This window comes from Pseudopodoces humilis, chromosome 16 (genome assembly GCF_049639895.1).
Source record: "Pseudopodoces humilis isolate 2021_Gansu_Grassland_sample_001 chromosome 16, ASM4963989v1, whole genome shotgun sequence".
In the NCBI taxonomy this organism is placed as follows: Eukaryota; Metazoa; Chordata; class Aves; order Passeriformes; family Paridae; genus Pseudopodoces; species Pseudopodoces humilis.
This window is the reverse complement of record NC_142215.1, coordinates 71-14580: the sequence shown is the minus strand read 5'-3', so window position 1 is coordinate 14580 and position 14510 is coordinate 71. Positions and strand designations below refer to the sequence as shown.

The 14510-nt window shown below is 41.1% G+C and overlaps 1 protein-coding gene across 2 annotated transcripts in view; it reads left to right on the top strand.

Annotated features, from left to right (window-relative positions):
• The window catches only part of IQGAP1 (IQ motif containing GTPase activating protein 1), a 54177-nt gene extending 41748 nt beyond the window's left edge, over window positions 1-12429 (top strand). For both annotated transcript variants that reach the window (XM_005521698.3, XM_088062905.1), the window contains 10 exons: window positions 615-847; window positions 1600-1732; window positions 2070-2172; window positions 3628-3763; window positions 5064-5151; window positions 5467-5679; window positions 6733-6899; window positions 8576-8698; window positions 9535-9643; window positions 11215-12429. In XM_005521698.3, coding sequence (XP_005521755.1) covers window positions 615-847; window positions 1600-1732; window positions 2070-2172; window positions 3628-3763; window positions 5064-5151; window positions 5467-5679; window positions 6733-6899; window positions 8576-8698; window positions 9535-9643; window positions 11215-11328 — 1419 coding nt within the window. In that variant the 3' untranslated portion in view covers window positions 11329-12429. The remainder of the gene's footprint in view (window positions 1-614; window positions 848-1599; window positions 1733-2069; window positions 2173-3627; window positions 3764-5063; window positions 5152-5466; window positions 5680-6732; window positions 6900-8575; window positions 8699-9534; window positions 9644-11214) is intronic.
• Window positions 12430-14510: the final 2081 nt, after the last annotated feature.

The following is a 14510-nucleotide window of genomic DNA, read 5'->3' as shown; positions in this document are numbered from 1 at the left end:
GAAGAAAGCTTTTCTTCTGAAAGAAAAAAGGTCTTTGGACAAATTTCCTCAGTTTAACTTTTTGGTGTGCCATTCTTCCTCCCTTTTTTTTGCTTTGTCAGAGATGGTAGCCAATGCTGCATGCTTATTTAAAAATCAGCTCTTGTTCTATACTGAAACTTCATTACTAGATTCCTCTATACCGTGGTCATTCTGCCCTTGCTCAGACTTACTCAATTGCACTTAATTCTCCTGACAGACTCTGTCTCATGTTCACATCAGTAGTTCATTGGTAACTTGTATCTCTTGTCATTTTTGTCATTAAATTTTTCTAAGTTGGAGTTCTGAATCTTTACGGATAGGAATATCTCCTGCTGTATTGTCCCGTGACTGGAAGTGCTCAGGCTTTCCTCTTTATTGACCGCCCTATTGCATCCTTATGATTTTTTCTTTTTTCTTTTTTTTTTTTTTTCACCGTAGATTTTTTGGGATGGTATGTGCTTCTATACAGCAGAACCTTTGTCTTGGAAAGAGACTTGCAAGGAAATCATTTATCAAAACACACAGTAGTTGCAATAAAATTCAGCTGGGTCCTGTACTGTTGTTTATTGATGCATTTCTTCTCTCTTTCCCAGATTGTTGGCAACATACTCTATTATCGCTACATGAATCCAGCCATTGTCGCACCAGACGCATTTGACATCATCGACCTTTCAGCTGGAGGTCAGCTGACGACAGATCAACGCAGAAACCTCGGTTCCATTGCAAAGATGTTACAGCATGCTGCATCCAATAAGATGTTCATGGGAGACAATGCTCATCTAAGCATCATTAATGAGTACCTATTGCAATCATACCAGAAATTCAGGTAGAAGACTGCAGCTAATTAAGCTGGGAAGTTTGGCAGAGGGTAACATTGCAAGTAAAAAGGGAAAATGGTGAATTTAGAATATGGAAAATTCTGTCCCTGTCAAATACGCAGTCTGTTAAAAAGGAGATATTTCACTCCAGACTGCCACAAGCATCAGTGACAGTGGCAGATAAAATGTGTACCTAGAATTTATGAACAGTACGTTGTGTGTTAATGAGATTGCAAAGTCAGGAGTTTCAAGTGTCCAGAATAAAGGTTGCTTTTGCATATATGTACCATGGTAGTTTGATGTGAACAACCAGAATGGACATACATTATTCAGTCCTATGTGAACCCTGGTTCCACGTGAAAATCTAGTGGTGGTCAGGAGTAAAGCAGGTTGGCATGTAGCTATTCATTCGTTAAAGCTTTCCTTCAAGAATTGTCATCTTATATCTCCTGTATTTTGGGAAATAGGGAACCAGAGATAGTTGGGGGCAAAGGCCGATAATGCAGTGGGGCAGGGGAATGAGGTCACCAAAGCTAGTTCTGTCAATTCTGAAAATGAGCAAATGTCAACGTGGCCACTATTTTACTAGGCTGCTTCTGATGTGTTAAACTAAAGCTGACAAACTGTAGTATGCCACAGTGTACCACAGTTGAAAGAGGAGAGTCTATGCTTGAGATTGTCATGGGGAGGTAATACTCTTGATATATCATGTGACTCTCAGTGAGTCATACTGACTGTTCTCTCCTTCTTTGCTCTGAAGACGTTTTTTTCAGGCTGCCTGTGAGGTTCCTGAATTGCAGGATAAATTCAATATTGATGAATATTCAGACGTGGTGACTCTCACTAAACCAGTCATTTATATTTCTATTGGTGAAATCATCAATACACACACTGTAAGTATACATTAGTCACAGTTGCTCCTTATAAGCAGCGCTTGCAAAGAAAACGCTGCTTCTGTCTAAAACGCGAACGTACCAAATACAAGGCTGAAAGCTGTCATGATTGTAGTTTGCGAGAGCTTGTTGATTTATAGAATCAAGTAATTTAGTAATGGCTTTAGTAAGTTTCTGTGGAAAGCATTTGAGTATGTGATACTGGCATAGCTCTGAATGTTGACATTGCTACTTTGGAATTCAGTTATTTTTTTCTAAAAGATACTAGTCTAAATAAATTTTACTGTTTGGAAAAGGATGTACTGTTAAAATGCAATTGTTTTCTCTGTTCATCTAGTTACTCTTAGACCATCAAGATGCAATTGCTCCTGAGCACAATGATCCAATTCACGAGCTACTGGATGATCTTGGAGAGGTTCCTACAATTGAGTCCTTAATAGGTGATCTAGTTTGTTCTGCTAAAGTAAAATGTGATATTACCTTAAACGACCTAAAGTGCAGTAAAGAAACAGTAAGAAGTCATGACAGCCTGTTTGGGAGGACGTTCTCTAAAAAGCAGCAGCAGATTTGTTGCAGTATATTTCCTCTTCATAACTTACTGCCCTGAAAAAAACAGGGGTTCTTTCTCTTCTCCCCACCCACCCCACCTCATCCCACTCTAGAAGTTTCTAGAAGACAGATGGATATTGATGTATTTTCTTTGTTCCATTACACTGGAGCCATTTCTCTTTGCTTGTGTCCCTGTTCCAGCTTGTTTGCAAAGATCTGTCCTCCTTTCTGGAGATCTGTAGGTGTTCCTTTCAGAGTGCAGTAATAAGCGCATTAAAGAGCACGTGCTCCTTCAAAAGTCTTTGGCATGTGGACAAGTAACATTTTTCCCCTCCTTTAGAATTTTTTCCATAAGAAAAATAGAATTTTATGCTCTTCTGGTTGGGTGAAGAAGGAACTAATGCTACTAGTCTGTGAAAGTCTTCTGGAAACCCAAGCCACGGTTCACTGCTTCAGGATATAACACATACTGGAAAGATGCACAAGTTTTTCTCCTTCGTTGGTTTCTATGTTGCAATTATTTGAAGTTTCTAGTCTGGGGCGGGGAGGGACACGAACCAGGCGCAGTTGTTGGAGAGGATGCTCTGACAGCAACCCAAGCACTTCCCTTGAAGTTGCTTGATGAGAAAGGTTGGAACCTTCTAAAGGAGGGATTGTAAGCACATTTTCTTCCAAGTGCTGGCAAAGAACAGAATGTAAGAAACATTATCTGAACAAGCATAGGCCATGGGTTTAGCTAGAACTTGCCTTCCTTCCCCATTTCATTTCTCCTGTGTGCATTGTGTCACTGGGGCTAATGTGTCAGAGTTAAATCTTTCTGCAGCCCTTTGAAAAATGGGGGAAAAGGTACCAACAATTGTTCTGGTGAAAGTTCATATGCAATTAGAGCAAGAAAATCTCTTTTTGATGGGATGGCTTACTTTGTTCAGGAGATGATTACAAGCTTGGTTGTTTACAAGGGCTTTGCTCTTAGATTGAAACATTCATTTTGATGGGGACACGGACATATGGACATCATCACATTTTTGTTTTGGCAGTTCAGCCACTCTTCTCAGTGAGATACTGAGATACAGTGTGGAATACATGTAAATCTCCAAGGCATACGAAGTGACGATTTTGTGGTGCTTTTCTGGACAGTGCATTTTCTTAGATTTGTTTTGAAAAAGTCTGTAATATATTCAGGATGATGTCTTTAAGAGTTGGTTTGGGTTTTGAAGTGTCCTTTTGACAGTATAGAAAACAGTCTAGTTTTTCTGTGATCTGTTATGTAGGGAAAAATTACAAAGTCCTAACAGTCAAGAAGGTAAAGAATGTGATTTAATCTATAAACTCTCTCCGCTTGGCAGGGGAAGGTTCTGGCAATGTTAATGACCCCAACAGGGAAATGCTAGCAAAGACTGAGGTTTCTCTCACGCTCACTAATAAATTTGACGTTCGCGATGATGAGAATGCAGAGATGGATGCAAGGACAATTCTGTTGAAGTAAGTAGGGTGTAACTACCTGGTATGTCACTCAAAAGAAGGAGCAAGTAGAACTTTAACAGTTAGTCTGCGTGTGAAAATAAGAGAATTGAGACGTCATTTAAAGAAATGTGGAAGGACTGTTACTCCAAATACACTGAGATTGTAGCCATGTCCTTTTCCATGCTGTAGTGTGACTTTTAATTGATGAAGGCTAATAACCTTTTTGAGAAGAAAAGAGGAAAGAGAGCAATGGACTGTCAGGGATTTTATTGTTGCCAGAATCTTTATTCTGGAAAACTTTTTACTGATAGTGACTCTTTGCTAATTTTAAGCAAATCCCTATTGACAAGATGTATAGAGCAGTGACCTGACATTCAAATGCATTTTTACCTCCTCCTGATGCATTCCTTCTCAGATTCTAGATAGTTTAATTGAAAAATCTTTGGTCAGCATGTACTTGACCTAGGCAGACAAGAAATCTCCCACAAGAAAATTATGTCTCAAAAAAATAACTTTAACCAGGCTTCTTAAAAGATACATCAGTGTTTTCCTACCCACCAGACAAAAGTGACATTGATTTCAAAAGTAAAGATTTACCAGCTGCACTGATAGTCTTTTAAGTTGTGGATGATGAGGAAGGTGAATATGTGATGCAGTTTGTGTGATTCCAAAAACAATTCCAGCCTGACTGCAGAGATGCTATTTGGTTTCATTGTACCATGAATGGCTTAAGGATAGAAGTGCTTCGGAGTGGATACCAACTGTGGTTAAATCCCAGCTCAAATCAAGGAGCAACCCTGTCTATGACTGGACTGGAGTTGAGATCTACTTTGTCTCCCATGCACATAAGAAAATAGTCCTTTGGAGCTTTTGACACCTGTTATATATATAGATCACTGAAGCATGCTTATCAATGGATAATGTAATAGAGCTTCTCTGGTTGCACAAATGGGCGGTGACTTCTAACTGCTTGATCTTTCACCTTGAATGATCTGCGACTTCTGTGGTCCGCGTGGCAGTACTGGGGCTACCTTGTAATATATGGGATAACATCCTTGCTGTTTGAGGGAGTTCTGGAGAGCAAATTGTGCATATTACAGAGAGGAACCTTTCGGGGAACCGGTTTCCAGTAACTGTCCAAAAAGTAAAGTGCTTCTCAGGGTTCTGTTCTGGTTTAGCCTATGACTACCTAAGTGCTCATCCAGTAATAATCTGACTTTAAATAAATCAATAACATTGGTATTGTTTCAGAAGAGAAGAGTATTAAAGGTCTTTCTCTTTAAAATTTTCCCTCCTATTCTCCTCGATTTCTTTGCAGCACAAAACGTTTAATTGTTGATGTAATCCGCTTCCAGCCAGGGGAGACGCTGACTGAAATTTTGGAAACTTCAGCTACCTCAGAGCAAGTATGATGCTGTTTATATCTGCTGGTTTAGAGGGTGTACAGTGGAAGTAAATTGTATGTGTGAATGTTATTCCTGCAGTAGTTGCTAGAAACTATTTATGTAGAAGACCATTTTAGATGGTAGGTAGGCTTCTGTTGGTTCCCGTGTGTAGAATGTGTTCATCAAAATGCGTTCATTTGAGTCAGTAGGGGAATCGCCAATCAAAACTCTTTATCTTGTGTTATGCCAGAGATCAGACAATCTGTTTCTGCTTCTTTTTGTCTCCTTAAAATTGATCTGTTTATGAACTCGTAGTTTTTTGTTTTCTTCTTCTAGGAAGCAGAGCATCACAGAGCTATGCAGAAACGGGCCATTCGTGATGCTAAAACTCCTGATAAGATGAAGAAATCTGTCTCTGTAAAGGAAGATGGCAACTTGAATCTCCAAGATAAAAAAGAAAAAATCAAGGCAGGCCTGAAGAAGTTGACAGAACTTGGGCCGGTGAATGCCAAAAATAAATACCAGGAACTAATCAATGACATTGCAAAGGTATACAATTAGATGGTTTCCTAGTAATCACAGTGGGGTTTTCCCAGTTTGTGGCTTTGTGAAACTGGCATGAATTTTGAGAAGGAGAGTAAGGTTTTTAGTAGCTAATTTATAGATAAAAATCATACCCTTTCTTACAGCATTTCCACCTCTTGGCATCCTTGGGTAGTCCTTTATTTTTATACAATGTTTCTGGTCTCTCAAATTGACTGCATTGTCAGGTTCTCGGGTACTTTAAGAAAAAATTTAATATCTTGGAAGGGAAGTCCTGATGTGTGATGTGTTTTTCTGCTCCATTTCACTAATTTAAGTAGTGCCTCTAGAAGCCGATTCACACAAGGAAGTTTTGGTCATAACTCTAAGACATCCTAACTGTTACTTTTATTTAAATGTGCCTGTTAAAGAATACCTAAACGATAGGGGGAGTTCCTGTGGAAAGCTTACCAAAAAGATCCAGTACTGTTGTACATTGCTGCAGTGACAATATATTTTATATCACGTCGTTTACTGAAAAACTATTTGGGAAATGTGACGTAATTAAACCAACTAAATAATCGCCTTTAGGGATCATGTGTCACAAATTAAAGTAGCAGTCAATGACTGTAGTGTTTTCTTGTTGAGATATTAAGGCAAGTGATGCTTAAAGGCTGACTAACAAAGAAAAGAATGAAGTCTGTGTGCTGCTATGGTTGTAGTGCTTGGTTCGTATGATACTTTCCCTACCCAGTGCTGGCAAAATTGCTGCTTTCATATCATGGGCTTTCAGTGCCCACTCTAGTCATCGCAACTAGGACAGAACTGAAGTTTGAGAAAGCCACAAAAGGTGCAAGTGTACTGCTGTGTAGCATTGGTTAGTTCCACAAATAGTCATCACAGAGAAAAAGCTGTGACACTTGAACTGGGGCAAGTACAACTGAGTGCTCAAGCCTGTAGCACAAAGCAAGACTAAGCAAAATCAAATGGTGTGTTTCAAGTACACAATGGCTCTGGGACCGAACACCTGCAGAGCTCAAATGACTGTTAAGTCTCTGCCTGTCTTTCTCTTTGGTGCAGGATATCAGAAATCAGCGTAGATACCGTCAGAGAAGAAAGGCAGAGCTAGTGAAGCTGCAGCAGACATACAGTGCCTTGAACTCCAAAGCTACTTTTTATGGAGAACAAGTGGATTATTACAAAAGTTACATAAAGACCTGCTTGGATAACTTGGCCAGCAAGGGCAAGTAAGTGTCTTGGAACTATAGAACCATAGAATGGTTTGGGTTTGAGGGTACCTTTAAAGGTCATCTAGTTCCCACTGCTCTGTCATGGGCAGGGACACCCTCCAATAGGCCGGGTTGCTCCAAGCCCCATCCAACCTGGGGTGGAACAGTTCTGGGATAGGGCAGCCACAGCTCCCCAGGGCAGCTTGTCCCGGGGCCTCACCACCCTCACAGGGAAGCTGTTGACTGCAATTCTTTGGGTGAGGTTAAGTCCTTATCCATTGAGTGGTCCATCTATCAAATCCATGTCTCTTCAATTTAGACATAGGAATGTTTTGTGGAACGTTGTTGAATGCTTTTCACAAATACAGGTAGATTATGATTGTCAGATACTTTTCCCTCATCCAGAAACGGTGTGTTAACCCCATTGTAGCAGGTCACCAAACTGGCCAGGCACCTGAGTGAAGGTATATTGGCTGTCACTGATTACCTCCTTGTTTTCAATGTATCTTCGCATAGTTTCCAGGTCATTCTTGCCAGTCACGGAGGTGAGACAGACTGCGTCTTCCTTATTTTCCTTTTCCAGTTTGTAGGAGCTTCACTGGACTGCCACATTTTCTCATATATGATGGATAGTGGCTTAGCCACTTCCTCCACCCGTTCCCTGAGGACCCACAAACACATCTCATCAGGGTCCATGGACTTGTACACCTTTAGGTTCCTTAGATGGTCTTGAAGCTGATGACCTGAAGCAAGGGGTTCCATGGCCCTAGAAGTACCTCATACATGTTGTATACATGCAAGCATGTGTTGCTGAGAAGAACCATAATGCTGTCTACTCAAAGCTCCTCATCCAAGCTCTTCCCCACAGCGACAGCTTTAGAGAAGGGGTCTCAGCAGCAGTAAAAAAATACAGGGAGAGGTCCTTGCCATGAATGGGGTCAAAAAGACAAACTTGAAACACTTTTTGATCCCTTTGGGAGAAGAGTGCAGAGAGTGCAGTGGTATGAAGCTTGTTGTCCACATATGCACTTGCTGCTCAGTCAGTCTGTCCCGTCATCCTTCTTAGGAGTAGAGAATGAAAATAACATAGTTACCTACAAGGAGACAGTTGATCACAAATTGTCCCCATTTTTGTGCCAAATGAAATCAATTGTTACAGTGCTAGACAACTCGGATTTTCTGGGCAAAAAAATAAATTGTTACCTTCTCCAGTTACATGTGAGAATAGGAACCCTTTTCATTTGCGGAATAAAAAGACAAGCAAGTTTTTGAGTAGTCTCAGCTTTCTCCATGTCATTTGTCATTAGACCCCATTTTGCCTAATGAGAGATGATATTGCGTTTTATGAAATACCATACGATTATGTTTTGGGTGGGATTTTTTTGTTTGGTTGTTTTTTGTGATGATGATGATGATGATTTTTTTTATTATATGATTATTAATAATAGCAATAATAACATTTTCCTGCTTAAATGTTATTGGTAAATAGTAGAAAATTAAAGATCTGAACTGGGCTGAAAGTGCTTTGTAGGTAAACTGACTAGTAGAAGTACCTCATTATCTATCATTAGTCATAGTTCATTAGCTGTACTGATTCTATCCCCTCTTTCATATAGGATGAATATTTACTGCTCAAAATGTTTTTACTTGTTTGAGTGACCTTCTAATTTGTTTCATTTGTCTTTTTTCCCCAGAGTCTCCAAGAAACCTCGAGAGATGAAAGGCAGAACCAGTAAAAAGATTTCTCTGAAATACACAGCAGCTCGACTTCATGAGAAGGGAGTGCTTTTAGAGATTGAGGACCTGCAAGGTAACCAGTAAGTATCTTTTTAAAACTCTTTAGGGCTAAATAATCTTTTTGGAGGAAAAGGAAAATAGGTATGCTGAATTATTGTCTTTTTCTTAGAACTAGTCTAGGTGCTGATAGTTGAGAACCAGAAATTTTGAGGCCTGTTTGAGGTTGTGTCACACTGTCTTGCAGTTTTGTTCTTGGAATTGTAATGTTGTGGGTAGACTTAGCTGTTGAAGCTGAAAAGGTTGTTTTGATGACCTAGGCTGGCGTCCCTAGGGCCAAGAAACCTTGCATAGTGATCACTCTTCAGTTCTTTTTTTCTGGTTGAAGCAAAGCAATTCTTTGAGAAGTGTAACATGACTTAAACATGACTTTCCCCCAAATCCTTCTCTGTTACCCCCACAGTTGTGGAAGGGTACCTCCTTGGGTGAATTGTTATTATGGTTGATAGCTTTCACTGTTGAAAAATCAGCCTAATGCTAGTCTGAGTTTCTCCAGCTGTAGTTTGCTAGCCTTGAGAAGCTGGCTGTTACTAGAATTTGTTCAATTCTGAATCATACTTTGTACTCAGTGCACTAAATGAGGCACGAATGTGTAGAACTAAAGTAAGACTGCTTAGACTGTACGAACTAAATTAAATGACCCTGTTTCCTGCTGCACTTGTGTGACGATGTGATTTACTGGACATAGAATCTGTTAGGCTTCCGTTCATCGTTGTATTGAGTCTGGTTGGCTTTTACAGGCTCATTTCAAATGGGGATAATAGAATAAAGGGTTAAGAATAGAATTCTTAGAAATTTATCTTCACATTTCATCTCATACGTTCCCTCCCTGTGATTTTTAATTTCTCAAATTTCATAGGTTTAAAAACGTGATTTTTGAAATCAGTCCAACAGAAGAAGTAGGAGATTTTGAGGTTAAAGCAAAATTCATGGGTGTACAGATGGAAACCTTTATGTTACATTATCAGGTAAGAAGTGTCCTATTTAATAGTGTCTGGCCCTTGCCAGACTCTTCATCAAAACGGCAATGACATGTTTTTTTGGCTAGACAATCTGAAAAATGCTCTCAAAAATAACCCATTTGTTGCAGGTGAAATAGGTGCAACACGTACAGGGGATCCAAACTGCTTTTTGTTTCTTCCCAAAGAAAGCCTGGTGTCAGTCTGTGTTCTTAATTACATTTACACATACACAAAACATATACTTGGGTTTTCAACATTTTCCTGCTCAGAGAAATTCCTCAGAGAAATTTCCTCAGAGAAAGTGTAGAGAGCTTTGGAGTCTGTGACAGCAGGCACCTGGGCTTGCGTGTGGTGGCTTCAGCCAGTCATTATCTATTGGTATTCTTTTTGCTACCCTATACTTACCTGTTTCTTTCCGGTTCTTAGGTGCCCTCCTTAGGTGTCAGGCTTTACTTAGGCCACCAGAACAGGTGTGCTGACTGACCTTCTCCCAAACGGTTCCCTGTTCTTTTTCCAGGGCCACTAATGTTGCAGCTGGTGTCTCTGTCCCTTTCTTCCACTTCTTCACCCACCCCCTGTCCATCTTGGTCTTTGTTAGGTTTGTTAGTTGTGGAAGCCTCAGGCCTCTCAAAACAGATTGTGTGCAGGAGCTCCTTGCATTGCAGTTAGCCCGCGCCGCCTAACTGGCTGCCTGGATGGACGCTGCCTCACACCTTTTGTTTGCTCTGAGGACTCCCCGAGTTTCTTTTGGTCCTAATCCGTCAGAGCTGGTTCTGAACTTGTTGGTTCATGGGGCTACCCACGGCCACTCATTTCCGAGGCACGTGGTCTGCTATACCACTGTGCTTTTGTAGCAGTGCTTTGCATATAAAGCAGATGTTGTCAGAGGACAGCAACAAGGGACACAACATCACACACGTCCACCCACATTCCCACACCTACCCACCTTGTTACCTGCAGGAGTGGGATTGCCGAAAGAATGTAATCAGTGAGATAAAATCAGTGCAGGTGCATTGCTGACAAAGCAAAGTATAACTAGAAATACTGCCTATGTAAACACCTCAGAGATTAAATTGACATCGTATGCATTGTGATAATGAGATGCCATTTGTTTTGCGGCCCTAGACTGAACTGCTGTAAGCCGCTTCCCTGAGATGTGTGGCAACTAAAGATTTCAGAAAGGGACACCGTGTTACCAGGTTTCATGGGTACATGACAGAATTAGTCAGATAGGAAACCTAAATGTTCTAAAAGTTACAGCAACTTTATGGCTACTGTGCAAATGACAAGGCTGGAGATGGCTAGATCTGAAATTTGGATTACTTAGAATAGTCTTCTATTTCTGCTCTCTTTCGTATTTTATTTTTTTTTAACCCGCTGCTTAAAATAATAAAGATCTTAAAATGACTATTTTTTTATACAGTAAGAGCGGCTCTTTAATGAGCCTCTTGCTTTTCCATCTTATGCCATGTGCTTTTTCACTGATATTCCTTAAGATCCTACTGTACTACGGGGTCTTTTATATTGTCTGTAAGCTCTTGAGGACTCCTCACTCATTAAGATACGCTTTTTGGCAGGATCTCTTGCAGCTCCAGTATGAAGGTGTTGCTGTCATGAAGTTGTTTGACAGAGCAAAAGTGAACGTCAATCTTCTGATCTTTCTTCTGAATAAGAAATTCTATGGGAAGTAACGGACCTCTGCCAGCAAGTCTGTGAAAGGGGAGATGGATAGAAACCTGCACCTACAACTCTTCATAATGTAGTGATGTATCAGTATATTCCCACCCTGTGCTAATTGTATCAAATGTATTGTGAAGGAGGACTAAAAACCTCCTGGGACTTGACAGCCCTGATTGAGTGTGCAGGGACTTGGTTACTTTTTTATTTATAATCTTCAGCTTTGAAGATCCCTTTTAAAGAGGTTAATTTAGAATGTATGTTTGTGTGGGTTTGGGAGTTAAACTAATTTAGAGTATACTTAGGTCATCTGAATGCTTAATTTACCTAATCGTGTGCTTTGTGAGGCTTGAATTATTGTTGCCTTTGCAAAGAGGACACTGGCAATGTAGAGAGGTCTGTTAGCCTCTTCTTGAGAGCCAATAAAGGGTTGCAGGTGTTATTTGGACTCCAGTTATTCTCAAGCAGTGATGACCAATATAAAACATGGTCAAGGTCCAGGTTACCTGTTTGCTTGCAAACTTGCATTGGTTGTGGTGGCAGAGGCCAGTTGCTAGGATTAGAACTACTGCAGTCAGGGTAATCAGTAAGCATCGTAAATAGTTGCTGAACTATTTGTGATTATTTACTACAGCCACATATAGCAGATTTAATGTCTCATTTTTCTTGATTTGCTTCTGTTTATCGCACTGTAGTAATTTACAGGTGCCCCCCTTAAATGGAGGGACCGTGGAATGTATTTACTAGGGCTTATAGATGAAAAAATTTTTGTGGAAGGGGAGGGTAGCTGAAAAAATGTCTTGTGACGCATTAACTTTTAGTGTTGCTTGCAAAGCATTTGAAATGTAAAATTCACTCTTTTTTTTTTCCAATTTAGAGCAATGTTGTGTATATCTGTGTCTGATGCAATAGATGTTTTCTGCCTTGGACAAGTCTGCAGGTGGAGCCTATCTCAAATAGATTAGCTTTTAAAAAGTTAATTTTTTCTAGCTACACTTAAGTTTCTGTTTCTTTTATTATTTCATGGGGGTTTTGTCTGCGCTTTTTCACAGTGGTGGTGGTGCTGGTTGTTCTGCTATATCAAATAAAAATGCAGAGAATCTTAAAAAATATAATCTGACCTTTACATTAATTTGCTTCAGCTGTTCCCTCAGTTTTTCTCTTAACTTTTTTTTAAGGAACGTATCTCCTGCAAATTTCAAGTTGGCCTGCTTGCTCACGTAACCGTTCAGAGTTTAAATTAACTGTTTGATCTACACTGAGGCAGTTCTTTCAGCTTAGATCTTTTTTCTCATGAAAGACACTCCTAGTATTTGGAATGGCTATGTCACTGAGTATAACTTTTCTGCAGTTCTCTTGGAAGGAAATACATAAACTTGCTGGTGTTTAGATTGCATTTAAACATACTCTGGTGTTGGTGTATGTCTGGTCCAACCCGATAACAAAAATAGTTTAACAAGCCCAAGAAAGATGGAGTACATCAACCATTTAGCTTTCGCCTCATGTTTTATCAGGGCATTTATGGCCCTGCCAAGAGAGGGATGTTAATTAGTGAGTCCCAAGCTGAGCCGTGACAGTAACCAGTTCTGTTCGAGCTGGTGGTTTATTGACACTTTCATTAGCCACACTATCTAATAAGTCCTGGGGTTTATTCCTGTTTTTCTTTCAACTTTGTATCCACCTTTCCACCCCTTTTCTCTGTGTGTCTTTTGTGTTCCTTTTTTGTCCTGTGCCATCCCCCTGGCATTCCCTTTTGCTACTTCAGTCTCTCTTGTTCTTGTTTTTCTTTCAAGAAATAAATACTCAATATTTATTTAATACATATTACTCTTATTATCAATTACTTATTATTATTGATCCCTCTCCTGTTCCCAGCCCCTGATACTGCCTGGAGGAGGTGAGGGGACCTTTGGGCAAGTGCTGGGCTTGAGTCCTCAAGTGTCCCCAAAGTTGGGCTACCATTAGGGTGGGTAGGACAACTCCTAGAGACATTGATGTGATGATGATAACTGATTTGTGGCCTTATCAACAGCCCCGGGCTGCAGTGAGAAGCAGGAGCAGCTTTTAGCCACCAGTAGTGGGAAGCTGAGGAGCTGGAACTGAGGAAGCAGAGCTGGAGCAGACAGAAATATGGTAGGGTTTAGGGTGAAACTGTTGTGGGGCTGGGATAAGGAATATGGAGCTGGGATGCGAACTGCGTGGCTGGAGCTGAAATCACCGTGAGGGCTGGGATAGGACCTTGCAGAGCTGTTCCTGCAGTAAGGATGGTCAGGTTGGTGCTGGAATGTGGGCTCAAGAGCTAAGCTCAAACCACAGAGAGCTAGAGCTAAAACAGAGATCCTGCCTGGAGAGCCAGAAAGCAGCACGATGTGACACTGCTGGGAAGATGAGGAGGCAGAAGCGCAGCACAAGAGCTGGCAGTCAAATAAAGTTTGTGGGACTGAAGCTGAAATCACTGGGGCCGGGATGGGGACTGCAGTGCTGCAGCTGCAAACGCTGTTCTGAGGGGATAGTGACTGTAGATGTGGGAAGCAACCATAGAATGGTACACAATGAGAAGGGCTGCAAATACAGTAAAGATTGCTTTGGGGTTGGGATGGGGTTGGAGTGGCATTTCTCAGCCTGGAGGTGAAACCTCAGAGCTGGAACCAAGAACAAAGACCCTTTGTCTCAACCTGGAGCAGCTTCATCTAGCAGAGCAGGGGAAAAGGAAGCGGATGTGGAGCTGGAAGAAGAGAGCTTGCAGTGAAATAAAGCTCGTGGGCCAAGAGCTGAAATCACTGGGGCTGGGATATTGACTGTGGGGTGGGCTTAGAGGCCCTAGGGTGGGAGCTGAAATGTTGCAGAGCTGGAGGCAAGAGGAAGATCCTGCTCCTTGAACCTGGGGAATTTCAACCAGCAGAGTTGGAGGAACTCATCTGGAGCTGGAAGAACAGAGCTGGCCGTGAAATAAAGCTTGTGGGCCAAGAGCTGAAATGACTGGAACAGGGAAAGGCATTCTAGGGCTGGAGCTGAAATCACTGTGGGGCTGGGATAGAGACTGACAGTGGGATTGACACGGCTGGGTGAGATAACTATTGTAGCATTCATATGCTGAAATCACTGTAGGTCAGTGATATTGATGTTGGGGCAGGGTCAAAGGGCTGAGGTCAAGGGCAAAAGCTCAGGGGTCAATGGTTAAAGTGAAAAGTCAGGG